This window comes from Telopea speciosissima, chromosome 9, assembly GCF_018873765.1.
Source record: "Telopea speciosissima isolate NSW1024214 ecotype Mountain lineage chromosome 9, Tspe_v1, whole genome shotgun sequence".
In the NCBI taxonomy this organism is placed as follows: domain Eukaryota; kingdom Viridiplantae; phylum Streptophyta; class Magnoliopsida; order Proteales; family Proteaceae; genus Telopea; species Telopea speciosissima.
Window position 1 is genome coordinate 48831148 of NC_057924.1, and position 25171 is coordinate 48856318.

Sequence of the window (25171 nt, forward strand, 5' to 3'; positions counted from 1 at the left end):
TTTAACATGCTTATTTTCTGTTTCTGCCAATGTGTATATTTCTTAATGATTTTATCTACTTGTGTACACACTCATAGCTTTGCTGGTTTGTGTTGTGCAGGTCGTGAAGCAGCATTTATTGGCCGCAATGAAAACCAGTTTGCCATTCTTGATGATGATAAGACTGGTCTGGCTTTATATATTCTGCCAGGATCGCCTTCACAGGAAGGTGGTGAGAATAATGGAGCACTCGAAGAAAATGCACCTAGTGATGCTAATGTTTCATCAATTAGGGGTCCAGAGGAGTTTATGTTTGAAACTGAAGTTGATCGCATCTTTTCTACCCCACTAGGTGATAGAAGAAACTTACTATGTTTTTATGGCATAACAATTAATGATCTCTTCTTGGCATTAATGTTTTCCTTTTTTGCAGAATCAACTGTCATGTATGCTTCTACTGGCAGCCATATTGGGTTGACAAAACTGATTCAAGGATACCGCCTTTCAACCGGAGCTGGTCAACATGGACCAACAAAAACTGAAGGAAAGAAGTCAATCAAATTGAAAGTAAATGAAATTGTACTCCAGGTAATAGTATTTCTCTATTTTTAAGTCCTATTAGGAGCCCAGTTTGGATGTGTAACACTAAGTAGCACTAGTTGAGGTTATTGAAGAAACAATGGTAGGGAAGAACATCCCCTTCTGGCCAGATGTTATTAAAAAATATAGAATGTCTTATTTGGTTGGGGTACATTGATAATCGTGCCAGATGTGTTTTATGGTCCGTTCATGGGGTCTGAAATTTTCTTTTTCGTCTTTGCTCTCCATAATATTTGGTATACTTTTTTCAGCAAACAATGACTGGTTATCTGATTTGTCAATGCTTCCATTGTGCATTACTCTTTATCTAATTATTTATTTATTTATTATTTCTTATAAATGTTGGATTTTATAAATTCTACCGTCATTGTTGAAATATAGATTTTTTTCCCAACCTATATGTTCCTAATGCTGCACCACTCATTTGTGTTGTATATGGTATCTTTCTTTTATTTTTTGGATATACTATATATAGGATCTTTACCACTTCAATAACCAAACTTCCAATCAGAGACATGCACTTGGCTGAAACAGTGGTAATGTATCAAACTTCAGCATAGAACCTATATGGTCACCTCTACTAAACTTCAAAAGGCAAAGCAGAAATGAGTCAGTGCCGAAGAGCTTCTATGTTGCTGTCAATTGTTATTCATGTTGCACTTGTACCTGTAATTGGAAATCCCTTAAACCAATTACTGCTTTGGCTACTTAGATCTCTTAGGATGATCATCCAGTCCAGGAGTTTAAGAGTTAACAACAGCTGCTGCATCAACCTCCCCCACTTGGGAGAAATTCTGAAGCAAGTTTCCAACATCTTCAGCAGCATAGTTTCGTTTCAAGGGATAAGCTGCTCTTGTTCAAGACATCTGAATTCTGAAGTGCTTACATGGATTGGGAACTTTTTTTTTATAAGAGTATTAATTCAGCTTGACAATCTCTTTTGGACCTGATATTCTAGAACTCATTCTTTTTTCACGAGTCATGACTGCCCAAAATCAAATCCCAACTTCAAGTGCCACCTTCCACTATTTACCAAGGAACTAAAACTCGTCTCAAGTATAGGTTTTGAGCTGGCTAAATAGCGAGTTGGGTTGAGATCTTGACGAGTTGAGGTATTTTTTTTTCTTCTCAACTCGATGGCTGGTTTCGCTGGGTTTCAGACCTTTTTTTTGGGGCTGAAACTTGGTACTCAGCCTATTTTGGGCCATTTAAACACAATGGAACTATCAGATTTTGAAAAATCGAAGTCCAAATAGGAGTTTCACTTAGTGGGAAACCAGGACAAACTTATGCCAGAAACCAGGACAAACACTTATTTATGCCTAATATCCTTTAAGTAAATGATTCATTTATGTAAGATATTATTCATATATAAGCAAATACCCCCCTATTTGAATCCAATAAAAATAGTTAAAAAATAAAATTCTAAAAGGATAAAAAGTCAACCCCCCAGTTCAAGAACAAAAACTGGATTTTCGGCAGTAGGTGCATTTTTCAACTTTCTAACGTTGGGGTTTTTCCCAAATCTAAAAATTCCATAAATCTTAATATTATAAAACATTGCTAAAAACCAAAAGTGCGGTAAAATATTCATTTGTTTTGATGTCCCAAAAAATATTTTCATTCAAAGTGATTTTGACAGCATTCACGCACACCAAATTAAGTTTGACTAGTACATAACTCCTTCAATATAAATCAGATTTAAGAAATCTTAGATTGGAGTGGTTTTCTCTTCCTACGTCTCGTATTTAATCTTACGTCCACTATATTAAAAATTTTAACTTTGTTTAGTTAAATCCTCTAAGTCCAGTTCAACTCTCTTTACAGGTTCATTGGCAAGAAACTCTAAGAGGCCATGTTGCAGGAGTGCTGACAAGTGACAGGGTGCTCATTGTTTCAGCCGATCTGGATATCCTGGCAAGTAGTTCCACGAAGTTTGATAAAGGGCGCCCTACAATATCCTGAAAAATTCAAAAATTTTGTATTTGATCCCCACCCTTTTAGCTTTTAACTGTATTGTAAAAAATATCATATGATTGGTTGGAGGCTTAACATGAGTACTTCAGATCCATTCTATGGGTTGGGCCTGCACTTCTCTTTTCAACTGCCACTGCAGTTAGTGTGCTTGGATGGGATAGCAAAGTGAGGATCATTCTCTCTCTTAGTATGCCTAATGCAGGTAAGTTCACTTCCTGCCTAATTGTTTTTGTTTGTGCTTGGTGGTCTCCGCAAAAACCTAGTAACTCAATTTTTCTGGTGTAAGCATGAATTTTATTAATTGAATGCTGCAATAAGCCTTTTCTTCTGAGCCATCAGGATGAAAATTTTCTTATCTTTGCAGTGTTGGTCGGTGCTTTGAATGATCGATTGTTGCTGGCAAACCCAACAGACATAAATCCCAGACAAAAGAAAGGGGTTGAGATAAGGAGCTGTCTTGTTGGACTTCTTGAGCCTCTTCTTATTGGTTTTGCAACAATGCAACAAACTTTTGAGCAAAAGATTGACTTATCTGAAATCCTTTATCAAATTACATCCAGGTTTTTCTACGCTTCTGACCATGGACTCTTCTCCATCTTAGCCCATTTTTGAATTGCTGGGTTATATTTATTATTCTAATTGTTGGACATTATTATTGCCCATTTTTAATCATTAAAATGCATACCTATCTATTAGTTGGAAGTTATAGGGTGGAATACTAATGTCTTCCAATGCCGCATCTGGATGTAGGTTTGACAGCTTACGCATAACTCCTAGATCTCTCGATATTCTTGCCAGAGGTTCTCCTGTCTGCGGAGATCTCGCGGTATCATTGTCACAAGCAGGTCCCCAGTTTCCTCAGGTGTGTATGATTATCATGTTTTCTGTTTATTATTGCATTTCTCATCTGATTTGATTTCTGAATCGTGTTCTGAATTTTTTTTGATGAAAGAATCGTGTTCTGAATTATTAATAGGTGTTACGGTGCAATTATGCCATCAAAGCACGTCGTTTCTCTACAGCTTTATCTGTTTTGAAGGATGAGTTCTTGCGGTCAAGAGATTATCCACAGTGCCCTCCTACATCTCCTTTGTTTTACCGCTTTCGCCGGTTGGGGTATGCCTGTATCAAGTAAGCAAAGTTGATGAATTATTGCAATTAAAAGGACTTTATGAGTACCTGGAAAACTGATGCTTTTGTTTAACCCCCTTTTTGTTATATCAAGTTAAATTTTCGAGGGGGAGAGGGTTCCCCATGCCGCTGTGTGGAGGGGAATCTCCCATGCCATACCAATGATAGTGTGGGGAATAGTATCATCCACATGGGGCCCATATGATCAGGGAGGAGAGAGAAAATAAAAATAAAAAAACCTATGTAAGAGGGCATACAGTACATTGGCTGCGTGGGAAACCTTTTTCCATTTTCAAGTAGCAGCACTGCGGCATTATTTACAATCTTTCTCATATTGAGCGCTGTTGGTGAAACCAGAATAAATGTCTTTGTTTTCTACCCAGTATGTGTGCATATATCTGGTGCTAATTGATACGTATTGTATCTTTAAGGTACCGATACGATACCTAAAATAATTATCAAATGTATTGGATCTATATGTGACCTGAAATGGTTGATATGCTCAATACATCTCTTATAAACTACAGAACAATATCCTTGACTTCAAAACACTTACAGAGAGCTTCTGTAAGGCATTCTAATTATTTTTTTGTTTTTTTGGAAAAAAAAACTTGGTTCCTTGCTTTTATTGGCAAAAGCAACTCTAATAGTGTTGATTTCATCATCATTTGGGGATTAACTAGCCTTCTATCAAGAATCGAAACCAGATATGCTTATGTCCTTTGTTTTTTGTAATGGATCAGTAGAATATTAAAAAAAACAACCTGCAAGATTGCATCAAACTAGGTTCGCCCCCCCCCCCCTAATGATATGTGCATCTAAACCCTAAATCCTCCCCCAAATTGAAATTGACATTTTTTCGGTATTAGTAAATGTAAGAAACCTCATCCTTTATGCATAATCAATTGAATGCACTTGTCTCCTCATATTTTGTTCCCCTTTTATACATGGTATGTTGCATATTATATATTTATGTGTTTTATGCTTCAAAACTATATTTTGCATGTATCCTAAGTATTTCAATAGAACCCATAAGTTTCTTTACCATTTCCATGCTTGTCTTGCGTCTCTTCAAAACGATATGATGTCTCTTAAAATCAGCCTTTCGATACAACCGATACCGATGCTTTAAACCTTGGGTACATGAATTTAGTCTTTTTTTTTGGGGGGGGGGGGGGGAATTCTGGAAACAGCCTCTCTGCGAAAGCAGGGGTAAGGCTGCGTACATTATGACCCTCCCCCAGACCCCGCAGTGGTGGGAGCGGTGGGAGCCTTGTGCACTAGGTATGCCCTTTTTTTTTGGGGGGGGGGGGGTTTGAATAAGTAATTCATTACCAAAGAAAGAAAGCGAAAGACAAGGACTCCCAAATAAGGGAGGAAAAAAACAAAAGCACAATACAATAAAGCCAGCCTCAACTAGGAGGGACAATGGCAGGGTACAAAGAAATAGGAAGACCCCAAGAGGCAACAATCAACCTATTCCGAGGAGAATCAATGCAACGGGAGGATGCAAAAAATTTAGTCTTTTAATTTAGTATTCTAGATGTGGGGCCCTCTTAGTATTGGAGATTAAGTAGTTTTAGTCTAATAGTTTATCTATAATGAGTCTCATTAATGCTGAGCTAGTTAGTGTTACGTGTTTTACTCTATTAGATATTTTGGTTACATATAGTTTTTTAACTATGTCACAATATATCTAGCTGTTAAACTATTTGAAATTTCTTCAAATACTACTTTTTGAGTTTTTTATACAAGGATGTAACCCCCTATCAGGTACACAGTTGAATTAGCGTTTATTTGTGAAAGTGTGTGAGCTGTGAGCTCTCCTTACCCCTGTCTTGTCTTTTCTCCAAGTTACTATTCATGGGTACTGTTCACACTTCACAGTCCCAGAACAACCCCTTTCTCTTTCTTCCCCTATGCAGGCTGCTGAAATCGACAAATCAGCAAGCCATTTCAGCATTGTTAAATCAGGAAAATACTTCAGATCTGGGCTTGTGGAGCAGCCAATCTGATCTTTGATTCCTAATCGGGGATCTAAGATGGCTAGCTGTGCTGTACCTGCTTTGTTAATGTTGATACATTTACTGAATAAAAATAAAATAGAGAAAAATGTCTTTGGAATGTAGTGAATCAAATTCCTTATGATTGACAAGTAGTGATGGATCCTTTCTCCAATTTGCAAACTCAGTTTTACTGAATGCTTTTCTCCGTACCTGCAATTTCATTCAACAAATTACTGAATGCTTTTCTTCTTATCATTGGTTGAATTCTTCAATTTGCAAACTTAGTTTTACTGAATGCTTTTGTTCTTATAATTTGTTGAATGAAATTGCAGGTACGGTCAGTATGACAGTGCAAAAGAGACTTTTGAGGTTATCTCAGACTATGAAAGCTTGCTTGATCTATTTATATGTCACCTAAACCCCAGTGCCATGCGTCGTCTTGCTCAGAAGTTGGAAGAAGCTGGTGCTGATTCAGAATTGAGGCGTTACTGTGAACGAATTTTAAGAGTTCGATCAACTGGGTGGACACAGGGCATTTTTGCCAATTTTGCTGCCGAAAGTATGGTTCCTAAAGGGCCAGAATGGGGTGGTGGAAATTGGGAAATCAAGACACCTATCAACTTGAAGGATATACCTCAGTGGGAGCTGGCAGGAGAGGTGATGCCATATATGAAAACCAATGATGGTACCATTCCATCCATCATAGCGGACCATATTGGTGTTTACCTGGGTGCTATTAAGGGAAGAGGCAATGTGATAGAAGTACGGGAAGATAGTTTAGTTAAAGCCTTTACCTCTGCAGGGGGTGATAACAAAGCAGATGGATTTCAAGCTTCCATGGTTCAGCCCAAGGGAGTGGCTAATGCTCAGGAGAAAGCTTTGTCTGGGTTGGAAGCCCTTACCAAAAAACCAGCAGGTGCTACTGCAGCAGATGAGCAGGCAAAGGCAGAAGAAGAATTTAAAAAATCACTATATGGTGCTACTGCTGATGGTAGCAGCAGTGACGAGGAGGAGGGAGCAAAGACCAAAAAGATACAAATTAGAATACGTGAGAAACCAATTGCATCTGCAACAGTTGATGTCAATAAGATCAAGGAAGCCACCAAGCAGTTTAAACTTGGCGAGGGTTTGGGCCTGTCTATGAGTAGGACAAGGTCATCAGCTGGTGGATCCCAAGATTTCTCACTGATGTTATCCCAGTCGGCTCCTGCAGCTCCTGCAGTTTCTCCTCCTGCTGATCTTTTTGGAACAGACACATTGGTACAAGCTACTCCTGTTACACAGCCAGCTCCAACAGGTCCGGGTGTTGGTATTACTGGTGGACCTATCCCTGAGGACTTCTTCCAGAATACCATATCATCTCTTCAAGTTGCAGCTTCTTTACATCCTCCTGGGGCGTATATCAACAGATCAGATCAGGAGTCTCAATGGGTTGAAGGAAACAAGGTAACCGCTAACCAGATAAATCCAGCTGCTGATATAGGTCTCCCAGATGGTGGTGTTCCCCCTCAAGCACCTCAACAACCTGCTATTCCAGTTCAGTCCATTGGACTTCCAGATGGTGGTGTCCCACCCCAATCTATGAATCAGGCTGTCAACCCGCCGCCACAAACCCAGTTTCAGACTGCCCAAGTTTCAACATCTCAACCCCTTGATCTTAGTGTACTTGGAGTTCCAGAATCTGCTGATGCTGGAAAACCTCCTGCACATGCTACTCAACCAGCAGCTGTTCGCCCTGGACAGGTAATCATTATTTGTCATCATCTTCTTCATATATTTGTTCCATAAATCAAGTATCTTATTGGAGAAATATGAGCCCCAAGCAAACAAGAAGAGAGGGTAAAATGAAATACAAAAGTCGCAGCAGCATTTCCACACCATAATACAAAGTGGTCCCAAAGACCCTTTCCCTAGTTAAGAAGTTTTCCTTATCATTTAACAAAAATGAATATTTTGAGGATGGGATGTTCAATGTTGTGGTCAAATATATATATATATATATATATTTTTTTTTTTTTTTTTTTTTTTTGGGGGGGGGGGGGGTGGGAAATAATTTGAGATAATGTTTACATATGCTTCTTTTCCAGAGTCATCCAGTACCATAGCACCATAGCAAGCTGTTCTCTGTTTAGTTTTACAATGTTTTAACTGCTTGAAAATTCGGGGAGACTATAAAAAATGCTACAATTATCCTATACTAGGATAAGCATTGGCATGCAGTCTATTTCAGTTTCATTTTATATTTTTAAAGTGAAGTTTTATTTTTGGACAAAGTATCATAAGTTAAAACTAAAGTTATCCCTAGGATGGTACATGTTAGCGTGTTCTGATTTCATTTTAATTTTTTCAAACGATATAATTATGAAGAGCCTTATCTCAACTACTACATAATCATGATACATTCCAGTTGAATGAGACCTCATTGGACAATTGTGTTTACTTTTATCACTTCAATCCAGGCCATTTTTGGCCTTCATACCTCCAGTTTGCACCATGTTACTACCGTGGATTTTCCGGTCTTTATCCACATGGTTGAACCATTTCAACTTTCTTTCTTTCAAAGACATTATTTTCTGATTCTGTCCTACCTAATGTCAACTCATCCATATAATATCCTTACGCCCAGCTTTCAGTTTTGTAGAGAAAACTTGGGTCTCACATAAAGGTAACCAACCAATGGTAACGTTTACTAGTAAAAATGCCTCTTCATTAACTTAGTTACCAAAAAAAAAAAAACTCTCTTTTGGTTCATTTCCTCCTCTTATGCATTAGTAAACTTTTTTCTTTCACAGGTACCTCGTGGGGCTGTCGCAGCAGTATGCTTCAAAACTGGACTTACCCATCTCGAGCAGAATCAACTTACAGATGCATTATCATGTTTCGATGAGGCATTCCTGGCACTGGCCAAGGATCAATCTCGTGCAGTTGACATTAAAGCTCAAGCCACTATCTGTGCTCAGTATAAGATTGCCGTTGCTCTACTTCAGGTATTATTGTGAAAATTAACACTAACGTGAATTCATATGTTATTGTGAAAGTTAAAGTTGGGAGCTCAGCTACCTGATGCTTCTGCTTGAAGTAGTCTTTGCATTTTTTTAATCCTTTATTTTGTTGGCAAGATTTTCTCATTTCTTCCAAAAGCTAAAAGATACAATAAATGATTCAGGAGTGAATCTGGAATATTTGGCTAGGGTCATTCAATATAGACTTTTCTTCTGAGTTTGCCTCCTATGTTGGATATAGATAAGTTAGATCCACATTGATGCAGTTATGCATAAGATATAGGACTTATCTCTTTGAGTTAAGATATCCACATTGAGTGTATTGGAATCTTGCACACTAGCACTTATTGGCTCGAGGAAGGAAACTTTCTTGAATTTGGTGAGGCTTACGTTCTGCCCACCACGACAAGAATGACTTAGGATGTCCTCTTTACTGAACATAGAGAGAGATGAAGATGGAGCGACTCTTGGACATGGGTGTCCTGCAAGAGCTGGCTGCTCAAGCTTTACCAGCTACCAGAGGCAAATTCACTGTCAGAGCCACCGAATGAATTCTTAGCCACAAACCAACTTCTAACCCTAACCCTCTGTCCTCTCCCAATCCCTCTTTACAGCGCAGAGAGGGCTCCATCCCTCTTTACAGCAGAGAGAGGGAAAACAGAAAACCCTGCCCATGTCATCAATTGTTCTTCCTTAGCAAAGCCGGTGCATAATTTTTCTTGATTCTTCAAACTCTTCTACAAATTTCAACATCTGTTCTTAGTTATTCTTTTGGACGGATTGATTGGTTTAGGTAGTAGAATTTGCACTTTGTTTGATGCTTGGTTGAGGTATCATGGGCACATTAAATGCATAGTAAAAATTGTTCAGGGATTATGGTGCTTAATTTCGTTTGGTTATTTTCTACATGTTTGTCGTGTATTCAAATATCTATTGGATGTTTTAATTCTGTTACGAGGTTGTACATATACCGTGGGGGTATGGTTGCCAAATCCTCTGCAGTACTTTATTGCTATTGGGTTTAGTTGGTTGATCACAATAGGGGGAGTGTCTCTATCGTGATGTGTTTGTGATTCCTTCAGTTTCCTTTGCGGTTTGTAACAAGTATTGTATCCTTGGTACGATTCGTACTAAGACTCAATCAACTATCAGCTACAGGTTATAAATAAAGGTTGATAGCTACGATAGAACTTTCATACTGATTCTTCATGGTCCATTTTTTCTCCTTCTTCTCCCACTATTCTCTTTCTCTGTTCTCTCTTTTCTCTTCTCTCTTCCACTTCACAGGTACTGGTTTCAGATCCTGTTTTAGTTACATGGTAGCGGTATCCAGTATCTGCTATCTCCTTCATATCTGTTTTGAGAGTCAGTGATAGGGTTCTCTGATGTGTGGTGTACAGTCACCTATGCTATCCTTTTCTCTTTGTGAAACACTTGTTGATAGAAGATGAAGAACTAGGTTTCGTAACTGACAAGGATTGATGTATTTGTATGAAGATCATACCTGAAGAAAATCATTCTCTACCCTGCTGCTACTGTTGATCGAAGAACTGATGTTGCTGTTGCTATTGCTGATTGATTCAAATAAATCAATTCAAAAAACCCTGCTGCCACTGCTGTTCAAAGAACTGAAGTTTCTGGTTTTCAAACATGTGCTAAAGATTTATTTGAATTGAACCAATCTCCCCTCCAGTTGGGCTGTTGTGGCTGCTATTTTATGCAGAAGATGCCTCTGCTGTTGACAACTCAGGTTCTCAAAAGGGAGGTTGAAGACAAACCTTCACCCCCCACGATTCTAATAGCTTTTAATTTTAACTTTGCTTTCCTCTTTTACCCCTTCTCTTTTTACTTTATTTTTGTCCGCTCCTTCACTTTGTGTTACTGTCAAGATAGCCCTCATTCAATAAATACAAATCCATGTTATATCCATTCCTTTCTTATCTATCTTAATATCCCTTTAAAATTCTGGTTATTTACAGGACTGACACTGTTTGCTTATCCTATCTTATTCCTTCCCAAGAGACCCTTGAACATTATGGTTAATTACCAGATTTTTTTTTTTTAGGTAATGGTTGATTACCAAATTGCCACTACATTATAATTGGTTTTACCTCCCTTGGGTGGGCCCATAATTGTGTTTAAACCCGAGATTGGATGTTATAATTACAGATTTGCCATTAATTTGTTGATCTTGGCTATTATTTGGTCTGCATACCAACTGTTGGATCAACTTTATTTTAAAGTGGATTCTTATTATTGTTTCTACAAGGAATATTTGAACAGAATTTGGAGACATCAGGCTCTCTATTTTTGGGTTGTTATTTTATTACTATTCTGTCCTGCTTGTGTCCTGGATTGGAGTTCTTTATCTACTTTGATCTGATCCATCGCTGCTATTGATAATATTGCAGCTACTCTTGATTATGGGATTTATTTTGTGATGTTGGTTATTGCTGCCATTTAATGATGGATTATCCTTTGTTGTTCTCGTCTGCATTATTTATCCACGTGTAGTGCTACACGTGAGGGGGAGATTGCAGTTATCTAATCATCAGATGAAGATTATTATTGTCATCTGGTCTAATCATCAGATGAAGATTATTATTATTTGCTTGTTCATGTCATCTGCTTGTGTCCTCAGCAGAGGAAATGGTTATGTGTGGTTCTCAGCAATCTTATGTTGTGCTATGTGCTTCTCAGCAACCTTATGCTGTGCTATGTGGTTCCCAGCAATCTTATGTTGTTACTTGTGGCTCTGCATTATTTGTCCACGTGTAGTGCTACACGTGAGGGGGAGATTGCAGTTATCTTTTGATATCTGAAGATTATTATTTTCATCTGGTCTAATCATCAGATGAAGATTATTATTATTTGCTTGTTCATGTCATCTGCTTGTGTCCTCAGCAGCAACCTTATGTTGTGCTATGTGGTTCTCAGCAACCTTATGCTGTGCTATATGGTTCCCAGCAATCTTATGCTGTTACTTGTGGTTCTCAGTAACCTTATGTTGTGCTATGTGGTTTCCAACAACCTTATGCTGCTTCTTGTGGTTTGCAACAAATTATGCTGTATTTTTTTTTTTACCAATGGTTTGCAGCGGTCTATGCTGCAATTTATCTGTCTTCTTTGTGATGATTACTACTTACTACTTGCCTTTGTTGAGAAGGGCTCATGATGTTGTTGCTAATATTTCTTTGATTGTGGTTGGTATTATCTGCCACTTGTTTTGTTCGTTACTGTCTGGATTTATTCGACACAGATTTGTCTCTATTATTGCTGCTGATGATTGATATGCTTGAGTTGTATTGCTACCAGAATGAAGTTCTCTCTGTCCTCACTAACGTTTATAACTGCTATATATATGTTCAAGACTAGTTTTGCAGTTAATATCTAATCTTATTGTTCCAAGTTGGAGCCTTTTATATATATGCTCCAGCTTGAGGGGGAGTATTAAGTCGTGTACATATACCATAGGGGTATGGTTGTCAAATACCCTACGATACTTTATTGCTATTGGGTTTAGTTGGCTGATCAGGATAGGGGGAGTGTCCCTATCGTGATGTGTTTGTGATTCCTTCTGTTTCCTTTCTGGTTTGTACTAAGTATTGTATCCTTTGTAGGATTCCTAATAAGACTCAATCAGCTATTAAGTACAGGTTACAAAAAATGGGCGATAGCCACGATAGAATTCATGATGAATCTATCGTGATCCATTGTTTTATCCTTCATCTCTACCGTTCTCTCTCCTCTACTTCGCAGGTACTGGTTTTAGATCCTGTTTTAGTTACATGAGGGTGGCGGTGGAGGGGGTGTGCAGATGCAAGGAGAGGGGAGTGTTACATGTCTTTATTTTAGTAATTAGGATAATTTTAGTATTTATGATTTTAGTTATTATTAGTTATTTATGTATATATCATGGGAGGGAGTTAAAGGATATTTGGGTTGTGTTGTACGTGGGTTCTGTGGAGAGGTTATAGGAGTTATAACTACTTGTTATCTAAGCTTATTTAATAGGTAGATATGTGTAGAAAACCTAGGACCTGTAAACAGTAACTTGAGAGAAGAGAAAAAAGAGAGAATGTGAGAATAATAACTTGTTTTCATTGATAGGAAAGCCCCAATAGAGGGGAAATTACAAATAGAAAGGGGAACTCCTAATCAGATTAGGAATTTCTAATCATGATAGGATTCTAAGTTACAATAGGAAAAGAACTAGAACTAACAACTCAAATTGAAACTAAGACTAATAACTCACAGTAGAATTAGGACTTGACATAATTAGAAACTAGGACTCCAACTAGGACTAGGAAAATAGAAGATACACATATCAACCAAATCACTGTTCACGTGAACAGTACTTCTCAACACTCCCCCTCAAGCTGGATTATACAAATAAGTAAAGAAAGAAGATCCAACTTGAACTAAAGAAAAAAGAACTCCTAATAATGCTAACACTCCCCCTCAAGTTGGCGCATACAAGGTACTAATGCCCAACTTGAACAAAATGAAAAAAACTAAGTTGTAGTAGAATCCAGCTTGACATATGAATGCAGCTCCCAAATAAACCTTCAAGAACTTGAAAAAATAGATCTTCAAAACTTGAACAGACATGATTAGCAAACCGGGACTGGAATGTCTTCCAAAAAAGGCAGCTTTCAACGATCTTCAATAGCTATCCAGTGATGAATCTCAGATTGTCATAGTGACTTAGAATCTTGAAGTGAAATAACTAGAGCAGCAAGTAGCGAAAACAAACTGAATCAGGCAGCGGAAAAAAAACTGTATCAACCCAATCGAAAGTCATCAAATAGGCAACAACCAAATATCTGCAATATTTCAATACTTCAATCTCCCCCTTACGGCAGACTCAACTCAATAACAAAGTAGATACCCATTGGCAATGGTGAAAACTCTGATCGTCTATGCTTTGCACCAAGTGTTCCTGCAAGTTCTGCTTCTACAATGTCTTCAGGTGTACTGTACATAATCCCCCCCTCACGTGTAGTACACGTGGACATAACAGAGAATGTAAAAGATAGGGCAGAAACATAATATTCTAGAATTTTCTAAAAGTGCTATGGGTAATTAAAAAAGGAAGGAATGGAAAAATTGTAATTTACCAGAAGTTTCCAAAGGTGTTATGGGTAAATGCCAAAGGTATGTTTTGGGATATGAAGGGAATTAGAATTATTGAAAGGGAACGGTGTTGGAAAAAAAAAGGATGGCATAACTGTAATTTGGTGGAAATCCATTTTTAAATACAATCCAAGCCAAGGGGTAAACTGCTAATAAACCAGAATTTTCAAGGGTCAATTGGGTAGTCAAATAGGAGAATGTATTAAATAGGTAATGGCAGTGCCGTAAATAACCAGAATTTTGCAAGGATTTTTTGGTAATCAAAAAGCAATGGATTGCTATAAGTAAAATGATGGTTATGGAGAGTGGCAATTTGGTAAATAATCAAAATTTTCAAGAGGCTCTTGGGTAAATAAATAGGGGAATGGCACAAGCTAAGGCAAAAAAATGTTACAGTCATAATTAAGGTGAAATCCAATTTTAGCACAAGCTAAGGCAAAAGGGTAAATCTGGAATGAATTATAAAATAATGACGAAGGAGACTTAGCCACAAAGGAAAGGGTATATACGGAAACACATAAAGTAGATAAAGATATGACTAAAGGAGATACCGTAGATGGACTTTAAGTGGAAGGGTAGTTTGGAGAAACAATATTAAAAACAGTTTAAAGATAAATACCATGACTAGCAAAAGAGGGAAGTCACGATGAAGAGGAAGTCTACTTCCTCACAAAACAGAGGCAGCGTTACCAACAAGGCTGTGAAACCACGACTCTTGCGGGAGTAGGCTCTCTTCTTATAGCGGACAACAATCAACAATCGGCAGCAGAGATAGCAGCAACAATCGATACCAGTTGAGACAACGCAGCATCGATCAGCTAGCACAGCCGAGATATTGATGAACAAGCAAATACTTGATGGAGAATGAAGGCGAGACAGCAAAGCAGTTCAATCGATCAGCAAATCATGGTAGTATAACAAGTGCAAATAAGAGGCGCATGTAGCAAACCAACAGCTAATACTTTCTTGTAATCTGAAACAAGAAAGAAAACCAGAACTAACGTCAAGTCTTCTTCCTTTCAGAAACCAGAACCCACAGTGGAAATCAAGGAAAGATAGGCACTAATCAAAGGGGGAATCGAGGTGGAGAAACCCTTAGCTGCAGATTCAACATCAACATCTCTGTTCAATTCGACATTGTTCGTGTAGCCTCCGATAGAAACGAGAAAACCTAGTTCAAATATGATCTTCAGCAGTAGCAGCAAACCGATACCCAAATATTGAGGGAGTAATAGATAGAAGACCATATAAATCTTCGATCATCAAATCAGCAGAACAATGTTTTCACAATCACAAGTATGAATAGATATGGCATTGAATCCCTAAAAATTCTCTATTGAGAAACGAGGCATGACTTCCTCCTAATTAAGCCAAACCCATCCCCTATTTTCTCTCTCTCCTTTCTCTCCCTATTTTATGTTAGGTACTTGACCGATACGCCAAAAGCTCCTTAACTGATGGAACGCGTTAAATCAAGTCTTTTAACCTATTTCATAGTAGGCTGGCCCAATCTAGCGCCCATACGCTAGAGTGGGCCCCATTAGACACATAACAGACCACCACGCTTCCGCAGCCGTCGTCCTCGGTGGCTCTCACTCTAGGTAGCTTTCACTCTAGCGGTAGGTAGCCCTTTCCAAGAGGATCCACTCTGCTCTAGGAATTTTTCCTTGGTGGCAGGTAGCCCTTTCTTGACAGTTTTCACTCTACTCCAAGTAGCCCTCTCCTAAGTAGCCCTTTCTGTGACTCGAACCCATGACGTGGTGCCCAGCTCTGATACCAAATGTTAGGTACTTGACCGATATGCCAAGAGCTCCAAAGCTGATGGAACGCGTTAAATCAAGCCCGTTAACCTATCCCATACTAGGCTGGCCCAATCTAGCGTCCATACACTCGAGTGGGCCCCATTAGGCACATAACAGGGAGATAGAGAGGCCATAAAGGGGGTGTTGCAGGAAAGGGGAGGGGTTGGGGCAGGGAAGCGAGAGATTGAGATTGAGAGAGATGAGTGGCACTGGTGGGTTGCAGCAGGGAGAGGGAAGGGCTGCGGCAGAGAGAATTGGTTGCAACAAGTCAACAACTGATAGATTGAACAGCTGAAATGCAAAGAGGGAGATCCAACGATCAATAAGATGTTAGCCTTCAATATTCTATTTCAATATTCTATTTATATATCATTTTCTAGAACCCATGGTCAAGTTTTCTCTAGGGGAGTTGTTTCAAGGGCATCCTAGTAAATCAGGACAACAGTATCCATTGGATCAATTGTTCGTAATTTCATTTGCAGGAAACAAAATGTTGTTGGGTTAAATTTTCCATTTTTAGGAATTTTTAATTAATATTTGTAGTAACAAATTTCAACATTTATACTGATTAATGCATGACTATTTAAGTTCATTTTTCTATTCTTTGGTGATAGAAAAAAATAATGGTTATGAATTAGTGAGAGCGTCCCAGTGCACGAGCTTGCCGCTACTGCAGGGTCTGGCAGGGGCAAATGCACACAGTCTTTTAACCCCCTGCTTCTCAGGAGAGGTTGTTTACAAGTTTTTAACCCGCAACCAACAGGTTGCAATAGCGTAACTTTACTGTTGCACCGAGGCTCGGCCACTTAATGGTTATGAATTAATACTTACAATAAATCTGATGCTACCGTTTTTCGATAGATGGTCCAATACTGAATAGACGAGTATCTGATGGTCGGCCCTTGAGCTCGAGTCATCCTATAACCTTAAGGATTACTGTCATTCCGTATCACATACTTCTGTTCAATTTTAGTCATGACTGCAAATATATTACTTAAACTATACTAAAAACTATATTTCCGTACAAGAAGTGCCTTTAATGCTCTTGGCCGATATAAAAGGAGGCGATACATTAAATTTTTCATCTTTCTGTTTGGTCAAAGAGCAGAGCATTTTTTTTTATATTTGAAGGACAGATTTCTCTTTTGGCTTGTGCTACATTCAAGTCTTATGGGATTCCTCCCCCTTTTTCTTCTTTCTATAGGATTTTATTTATGTTTTTTTTTTTTCTTTTTGGTTGAAGGGAGGGGGGGGGGGGAGGGGGGGGTTGAGGATTTTATTTATGTTTGACCACCTGTGTAGTATACAATTCAGAGATCATCGGGTAATGTCAAATTACATAAATCATTCTGATTAAAGAGGCAACACACTCCTGTATTGTTATTTAATTTGCCATTAGAATTTTTAAATATGTTTTGTTCTGCCCGGAGAAGCTAATAAATCTTAGTTCTCATGATGATTAATCATTTGGGTTTTCTATAACAGGAAATTGGACGGCTTCAAAAGGTCCAGGGCCCCAGTGCAATCAGTGCTAAAGATGAGATGGCAAGACTGTCTCGTCATTTGGGTTCATTGCCACTTCTTGCAAAACACCGGATAAACTGCATCAGGACAGCTATAAAACGGAACATGGAAGTGCAGAACTATGGTTATTCGAAACAGATGCTTGAACTTCTCCTATCCAAAGCACCCGCCGGTAAGCAAGACGAGTTAAGGAGCCTCGTTGATATATGTCTTCAAAGGGGATTGACCAACAAGTCTATCGACCCATTAGAAGATCCTTCCCAGTTTTGTGCTGCCACACTCAGCCGCTTATCAACCATTGGACATGATGTCTGCGACCTCTGTGGGGCCAAATTTTCGGCTCTTACAGCCCCTGGATGCATCATCTGTGGTATGGGGAGCATTAAAAGGTCAGATGCGCTTGCAGTACCTGTTCCTTCCCCATTTGGTTGACATATATATATATATGTGCTATTCATGCGTTGGTTTTCTTTGACTGGAGCCTTGTTGAAAGGGAAAAGCATTTTCCAACATGAAGTTAACTACTGGGATACAAAAAAACATTGACGAAAAGCATTAGACTTTTCCCTCTTTTTTCTTTTGGAGGGGAGGGGGGGGGGGGGGGAAGAGGTTGGGGAGTTGGAGTGGGGTGAGTGGCTTCCATCAGGCTTGTCATTAGTTGTATAATGTATTGGTTCCTTTATAGTTGAGGATTTGTTTTTTTTCCCCTCTATCCCCTTAAAGATTTTATTGTAAGTTCCAATAGATCTGCTTCTGATCTTTCTGTTCCATCTCTAAATGAAACCTTGTCCAAACTGCTGGGGACTGGCTACACGAAGCCAGTGTTTGCCTTGTTCATTATTTCCTGTTGGAAAAAATTAAAATTTTGATACTGTTAGCAAACAATTATGAGACCCTCACCAGGAAGTAAAACAGCATGCCCTTCTATAATTTCCAGTTGGCAGGTCAGATCATGCTGAAAATTTGTGTATAGGTGGACCTTAAGGTCCTCTAGTTACCTGTCAAGTTTCAGTGTAATCTAAATTTGCCAAGTGACGAAACAAGAGTATTGGGGTTATCAAGGGACTACAGTGGGGAGTGAAGGGCCCGGGGGCGGGGGGGGGGGGGGGGGGTGTGGTTATCCCTATATGTGATCTTATATGTATGGGATAAATTGAATCTCGATTTCAAACTTGAAGTGGCAAATTCATATAATTTCCTAAATATCCAATTGTCAAAATTTTCCGATCACCATTCTCCACATGGCAAAAAAATAAATACAGTGTGTAGGTCTCCTTCTGGGTGATTGTACTGGTGATGGGTCTGACCAATACTGGTACCCTTTTTTTTTGGTTGGTAGGTACCAATACTGGTAGCTGATACAATATTACGGTATGAATATAGTTTTTCTTTCTACTCATGGGTGTTTTTATAAATACTTATAGCTCAGGGGAGGTATATGTAAATTTCCCTTTAGCATTTTTGGAAAGTAGGAGTAGTATGTATAAATATCTAAACGTCATGGATTTTTTTTTTATAAGTAGTTAATAACTCAGGGGAGGTACCTGTAAAAGATTACTTTGCTCCATGTAAAGGTGGAAATTCTAGGCACCCCAAGGCGGTTTTTTTTTTTTTTGGGTGAATAAAGAATATAATTACTAAAGAAAAAAAGGAAAGGCCCCCAAAGAGGGAATACAAGAGCTCAAGGCTAGGAGAGCATTAGCTAAGAGGAGCTAGAAGAGAAACATTAGAGAGACCCCAGGAGACAACAATAAGCCTGTTCCTAGGGGTGTCCTTACAAAAAGAGGGAGGGGCGAGATAGCACTTTGAGGAGATTTCAAAGGAAATGGAATCCCATATCTCTGAAAGGTACGTGATTTGGAGGTCCATTTTCTAATATTCCTCTCCATCCAAATGTGACTAATAGCAACACAGAAAGCCATCTTTCCCATCGAATCACACACGAAGTTCCTCCATAGGTCATGTCAACCCAAATCCATTCTCTAGAGAAACCGAGAATCCTTCTTTGGGCAAGCCAAGCATTTGGAGAGGATGCCTTTCCATATGGCCTTGGAGACTAGGCAATCAAAGAACAGATGAGCCGAGTCTTCCGAGTTGCTCCAACAAAGGCAAGCAAGATCGGACACTTGGATGTGCCATCTGCGAAGGAAGGCTTGCGTGAGGAAGACATTCAGTGAATACCCTCCAAGCAAGTGAAGCAAGGCCTAGGGATGTGATGCCCGAACCATAGAAGCTTCCTCCAAATAGCCATCGGACCTTTCTGGGATAAGGTTCCAAGCTCCTTTAGAGGAGAATGCGGGAGAGTCTTAGCATTCCAAGAGACACTATCTCCCCTAGTAGGCAACTCTGCTCGATAGATCAAGCTCACTCCGATAAGAGATAATCTGGAGAGGAGGTTGGGGGAGCCATCATCAAGATGGATAATATCAGCCACCCGAGCCTTCTTATGAAGACCGAAGCATAGATAACCCGGGGTGACAAGATGGAGTAATATTCCTTTAGGGTGCCATTGTCCACCACAGAGAGGTGGAGAGTCCATCTCCAATGTGATTGTGGATATGACTTTGAACAAGATGACGAGCTTCTAGGATCTTGCGCCAAACCCAAGAAGCCTCGGAGGAGACAAAATCCAAATAGAGTCGTGGCGGAGGAGTCTCGAGTAAACCCATCAACCCAAATGCTCTTTTTCTTAGAGGCTATCTTCCAAATGAGCTTGATAATACCAGCCCGGTTAGCTTCTTTGATCCTTCGATACCCACCACCCTCCTTTTTGGGAGGCAAACGAAGCCCATTTGAGAGGGTGGAGAAACCTAGGCGTGTCGAGCCTTTCCGAGGTAAGCGCTAACAAGGATTCCGGGACTTGATGGAAGCTTGCGGCAACCCATAGATGCCTGACCGGTAGATGTAGGAAGCTTGTAGGACGATCGATGAGGACCAGTCTACCAAGATAGGAGAGGAGCTTGGCTTTCCATAATCAAGCCTTTTCCGATGAGATCCAACATGGGAGTGCGTGATGATGAGCAGAGAGCCTGGCCGGGATCAAAGGGAGACCCGATACTTGACTGGTAGATGGCCTTCAAGGAAACCAGAGTGTCAAGAAACTCCCTTTTGTCCATCGGAATACCAAAGAAAGAAGATGAGGGATTTGTTAGGATTGATGCGGAGCCCCAAGTGGCATGGAATTGACGAAGACAAAGCAATATACACTCGAGCGAGGCTATGGAGGCTTTGGAGAAAATCATCAAGTCATCCGCAAAAGCAAGGTGGGTAAGCTTTAAAGCTTTGCACTTGGGCATAGGAGTAATGAGTGCGATCGCACAAGACCGCAAATGTCTAGAGAGGACTTCCAGAGCCAAGGTGAACAAGTAAGGAGATAAAGGGCACCCCGCCGGATGCCTACGAGAGCACCAAAGTAACTCACGGCTGCCATTGAGGAGAACAGAGAACTTGGGAGAGGAGAGGCAAGTGAGTAATCCAGTTGACAAAAGGCATAGGGAACCCCATCTTGAGCATAACTTGAGAAATGAAATCCCATCCGAGAGAGTCAAAAGCCTTGTGAATGTCAATCTTCAAGAGAATAGAGGGCGAATGATTTTTCCCCGTCAAACCCTCTCACTAAGTCATTGCAAAGGAGGATGTTGTCGAGATGTTCCCGCCGGATGAAAGCCGATTGGTTTGCACTCGACCAAGATCAACAACACTCTTGAGTCTTCGGCTAAGATCTTTGCAATAAACTTGTAGATGATATTGCGAGAGAGCAATGGGCCTATAGTCATTCATCAAGGATGCACCCTCCTTCTTCGGGATAAGACAAAGGAAAGTGTGATTGACCCTTTAATGATCAAGTTAAAGAAGAAGTGACAATGGCTGCTATTAGGTCTTCCTTTATGATATCCCAAGCAAGCAAGAAAGAAGCCCATGCTGAACCCATCCGGCCCTGGAGCCCCGAGACCTTGAGAGAGTGAATTGCATCTAAAATCTCCTCTTCTTTGGGGATAGAACTCAAAGCTTCCAAGTGGATGGCAGGAATAAACTTGTTTAGCAGATTGACTTTGCGAGGAACATGATCCGGAGAGGAGCATTGAAAATGTCATCAAGTGTTTAACCACTCCTTTATATCCTTAATGTGGTTGCTATAGAGCCATCATGGGAAGTGAGTGGATGATGGAGTTAACATTGACATTTGCCTTGACAGACCGATGGAAGTAAGCATTGTTTGAGTCGCCTAAGTCAAGCCATTTGATTCTTGATTTCGCTTTAAGAAGCTCTCTTCCCTAGAGAGCAAAGTATTGAGCTCCACAAATGAGATCTTTTGATTTGGCCAGAGAAATATTCAAGATATCATTGCAAACTGCACTGAATCGATAGGAGCCTCTCCTTGCAATCAGCAACTTGAATTGAAATATCACCAAAAGTAATCTTGTTCCACTCTTAAGGGACTCCTTTACAATGCGAAGCTTTCTAGCAAAAGCCACAAGAGGGGAGGAGAAGGTGGAACAGTTTTGCCCAGCCTCGAATAAGGGGCAAGAAGGAAGGATGAGAGGACCACATATCAAAATACTTGAAGGGTTTTGGGAATGAAAGAAGTGTAAGGCTGAATGGTAAGAATTATAGGAGAGTGATCGGAGAGATGTCGGGGTTCTCAAAGGTAGCCGAGAGGAAGGGAAAGAGGAGAGCCAAGCTTCATTGACCAAAATTCTCGTCCAGCCTTACAAGAGGGTGCGCCGACTTCCTCTGCTCTCTTGTTGCACCAAGTTAGAGGGAAACCAGTCCACCGAAGGTCATTTGCCCCTATATCATCGAGACACTCATTGAAACCTGTCCATAGCCTCCACATCAAGGTGCGAACCTCCTTGTTTCTCGAGGAGTACCGATAACATTGAAATCTCCCCCAAACCCCAAGGAGAGTCCCTATCTGTTGGCGATGGAACGCAGATCACTCCAAAGGAGAGACCTTTGAACAGGCAATTGTGAGCATAGATGACCGAAAAGAAATAGGTAGATCGCCAGGCAATCCGAAAAGCCGAGAGATGGATAAACGATCGGAAGAGGAAAGCAGAGCAATGGAGAGTTTTCGGGGTCCCAGATGAACCAGATTCGGCCATTTGGGTGGGAGGACGCCTTTAAGGCGCAGGACCCAGAAAAAAGCACCCAGGTCTTGGGCTTCCAATGGCAGGCAGGCAGGAAGGGACCCACCCCTCCGACACGCCGCGGGCACACGGCGGGCGGTCAAAAGGTTGTTTTCCTACGCCCCCCTCCCCAAAAAAGCCCCCCGCCGTCCACCCCCCCCCCCCCCCTTCAGGCTCGAGGCGATGTTCACACAAGGGCGCCCACCCACGAGGGTAGGTCCGCTTAGCCGAGAGTGCCGCAGACTTTTCTCTCCGACCCCGAGCCCCCAGAGCCCCGCAACAAGCTCTCTTTTGCCCCATTCGAGGAGGACCCACGCACCCCCAACAGGGGTGGTGGTCCAAGACACCTTAAGAGCGCCAAAATGATCAGGCCAAAGATGTTGCGAAGTACATGGGGAGGCTTCCACCAAGGTGGTTATGTGTGCATGATCGTAACTACGCTTAGGTAGTATTTTATTTCTTTTTTTTTTTAATTAGTTTAATATGGAAATCTGTTAAAAAGTGTACCAATTCTAATCGGTTCAAAACCGATGATTTATTAATTTAAAACTGAACCAATAAATGGATTCAATTTTAAAATCAAAACCAAACCGATTTGCAAACGATTTATTGATTCTAATTTTCACAGTTTCTTAGTAATCAATTTCGATTTTCAACTAAAAGTCGGTTAACCTTTTGGGATTGGTGTGTGATTTGTTTGATTACACTTTCATAAAAAAAAATTCAGTTTTCAACTCACACCCTAACCCTTGATATTGAAGTCCTAAACAAGATATCTCAGAAAATAGAAACCAGGCAAACAAAGAAAGTAACCCTCATCTCCTCCGAAACACCTCGATAGTGAGTCAGGCGACCTACTTTCGCTTAGCTGTACAAGGGGAGACGATTCTCCAGCCTGCTGAGCAATGTTAACCACTGAATCTTGTAGGCACTTATTTCCATGGAGGATTATCATTCAAGCTCAATGTATTGTAGTTGCTTCACGAGTATATGGTTTGGTGGTTCAAGTGATCCTCTCAAAGAGTTGAAGTACTTCAATCCCTGCAAGGTTGAGAGCATGGTTCGTGATCTTGGTATCGGTTGGATCGGATTGGAATCGGGATTGGCTGATACGGATTGGAATCGTCTAAACTCAGGCAAATATGACACTTTTGTCCCTATTTTTTTTTTTTTTTTTAAATTTATATTTTTACCCTTGTCGGTACAGCTGGATTGGATCGGTCTTGGCCGATACCAATCCGATCCAACCAAAATCGACCAATCTGATCTGATACCTCAAACTGTGGTTGAGAGTCTATCCTAAATGGTGTGATGTGACTGTGAAAGGTAGGTGACTCATGCCCTCTCACATGGCTACCTTTTTTGGGAAAAAAGGGATTTATTGAATAGGATGAGAAGTAAAACACAAGACTTCATTTACACATAGATCATAAAGCTAAGGAGTAGAATTCGACTATATTGTCCTACCTGTCAAAGACAAGCTTTTGAGCAAGGGAATGAACTATAGTATTAGCATCCCTTGAAATACAAGCAAATTGACATTTCTCAAATCTAGTAGAGAAGTGCTGAATATATCGAATAATAAGATCCAAATACAGGGGAGGAGGTTGAGTTGAGTTAATGATGAACAAGATGACTCCCCTGCTATCTGATTCAACAAGGAGACGAGACAGCCTGCTGTCAACAGCTTGAATAAGTACATCTCTTATAGCAATTGGTTCTCCAACATCAATAGAATTGAAACCCAATGCTTCGGATGAGGCAAGAACTTGAGCACCCAGGTGATCACGAAGAAAAAATTAAATCTGATACCGCCGGACTGAAGGTCATGAGAAAGGGCAGCATCACAATTCAACTCATGATATCCATGGGCAGGGCCGGGAACCATTGATTGAGAGGCTGATTTTCCATTTACGATCTACTAGCCTGGGCATGGATTGCAGATCAAAATTCTTGGAAAGCTCTTTGAGCTGCCTGAGCCACTTCAACTGGGGTCCAATTTCTTCCATCAAAACCCAATTCATTTCTTGAGATCCACAAGTACCAACATAAGAAGGAGCAAAAGCTAAGAATTTTTGTGGCTCGTTTTTTGTCTTCACAAAAGAAAGGGTCCCAACTGGCTAACCACTCATGCAGCTTCAAGGTACTACCACCTGGGGGAGCAAAAGATAGGAAGATATGCTGCTCTAGCATATGGGCACTCAACGAGAATATGATTAGTAGTTTCAATATAACTCCCATATCTCATGCATGATGGTTCACGAATCATACGACGCTTGAGAAGCCCCTCCCCAGTGGCAAGACCCTGAGCACAAGATCTCCAAAGGAATGACTTGATTTTAGGCAAGGTTTTTCAAGACCATATTCGCTTCCAAGCTTTCTGACGTACAAGATCCCATGCATGAGTGTTAGAAGATGATGAAAGCCGCGAAGATTTTTCTGCTTGCTGATTATCAAGAAGATGGTTGGTATCTTGTTGTCTTCACCGAAAAAATACCATTACGAGCTCCACCCCAAACTAAATGATCAGGATAAGAGAATAGTCTGATATGGCTACCCTAGGAATTGATGTCCAATGGTTTATTCAACTTGACAATTGGTAGAACGTAAATTTCTAAGTAATTTTTCTTCATTGTACGGTATGGTATATGGGTAAAGTCTCGGTACACCGCACTATTCCCAGCCTGAGTCTGTCTCTTTCCTACCCTTATGGAAATCTGGATCAACTCTCCACATGGGAACGGGTGGGGACAGATCTGATCCCTTCATGGGGCATGGGTCCCACACCCTAGAGGCAGGTCCCACACCCCATGAAAGGTTCAGATTTGTTCCCACCTGTCCCCATGTGGGGAGCAAATTTGAACTCATGGAAATGAGTCCGGATC

The 25171-nt window shown here is 40.3% G+C and overlaps 1 protein-coding gene across 1 annotated transcript in view; it reads left to right on the forward strand.

Moving 5' to 3' along the window:
• LOC122639692 overlaps positions 1-17683 on the forward strand; it is a 105001-nt gene extending 87318 nt beyond the window's left edge. Inside the window, exons 16-25 of the mRNA XM_043832594.1 lie at positions 101-331; positions 413-567; positions 2407-2535; positions 2641-2758; positions 2921-3116; positions 3307-3418; positions 3533-3687; positions 6026-7436; positions 8486-8680; positions 17119-17683. Coding sequence (XP_043688529.1) covers positions 101-331; positions 413-567; positions 2407-2535; positions 2641-2758; positions 2921-3116; positions 3307-3418; positions 3533-3687; positions 6026-7436; positions 8486-8680; positions 17119-17589 — 3173 coding nt within the window. The 3' untranslated portion in view covers positions 17590-17683. The remainder of the gene's footprint in view (positions 1-100; positions 332-412; positions 568-2406; positions 2536-2640; positions 2759-2920; positions 3117-3306; positions 3419-3532; positions 3688-6025; positions 7437-8485; positions 8681-17118) is intronic.
• Positions 17684-25171: the final 7488 nt, after the last annotated feature.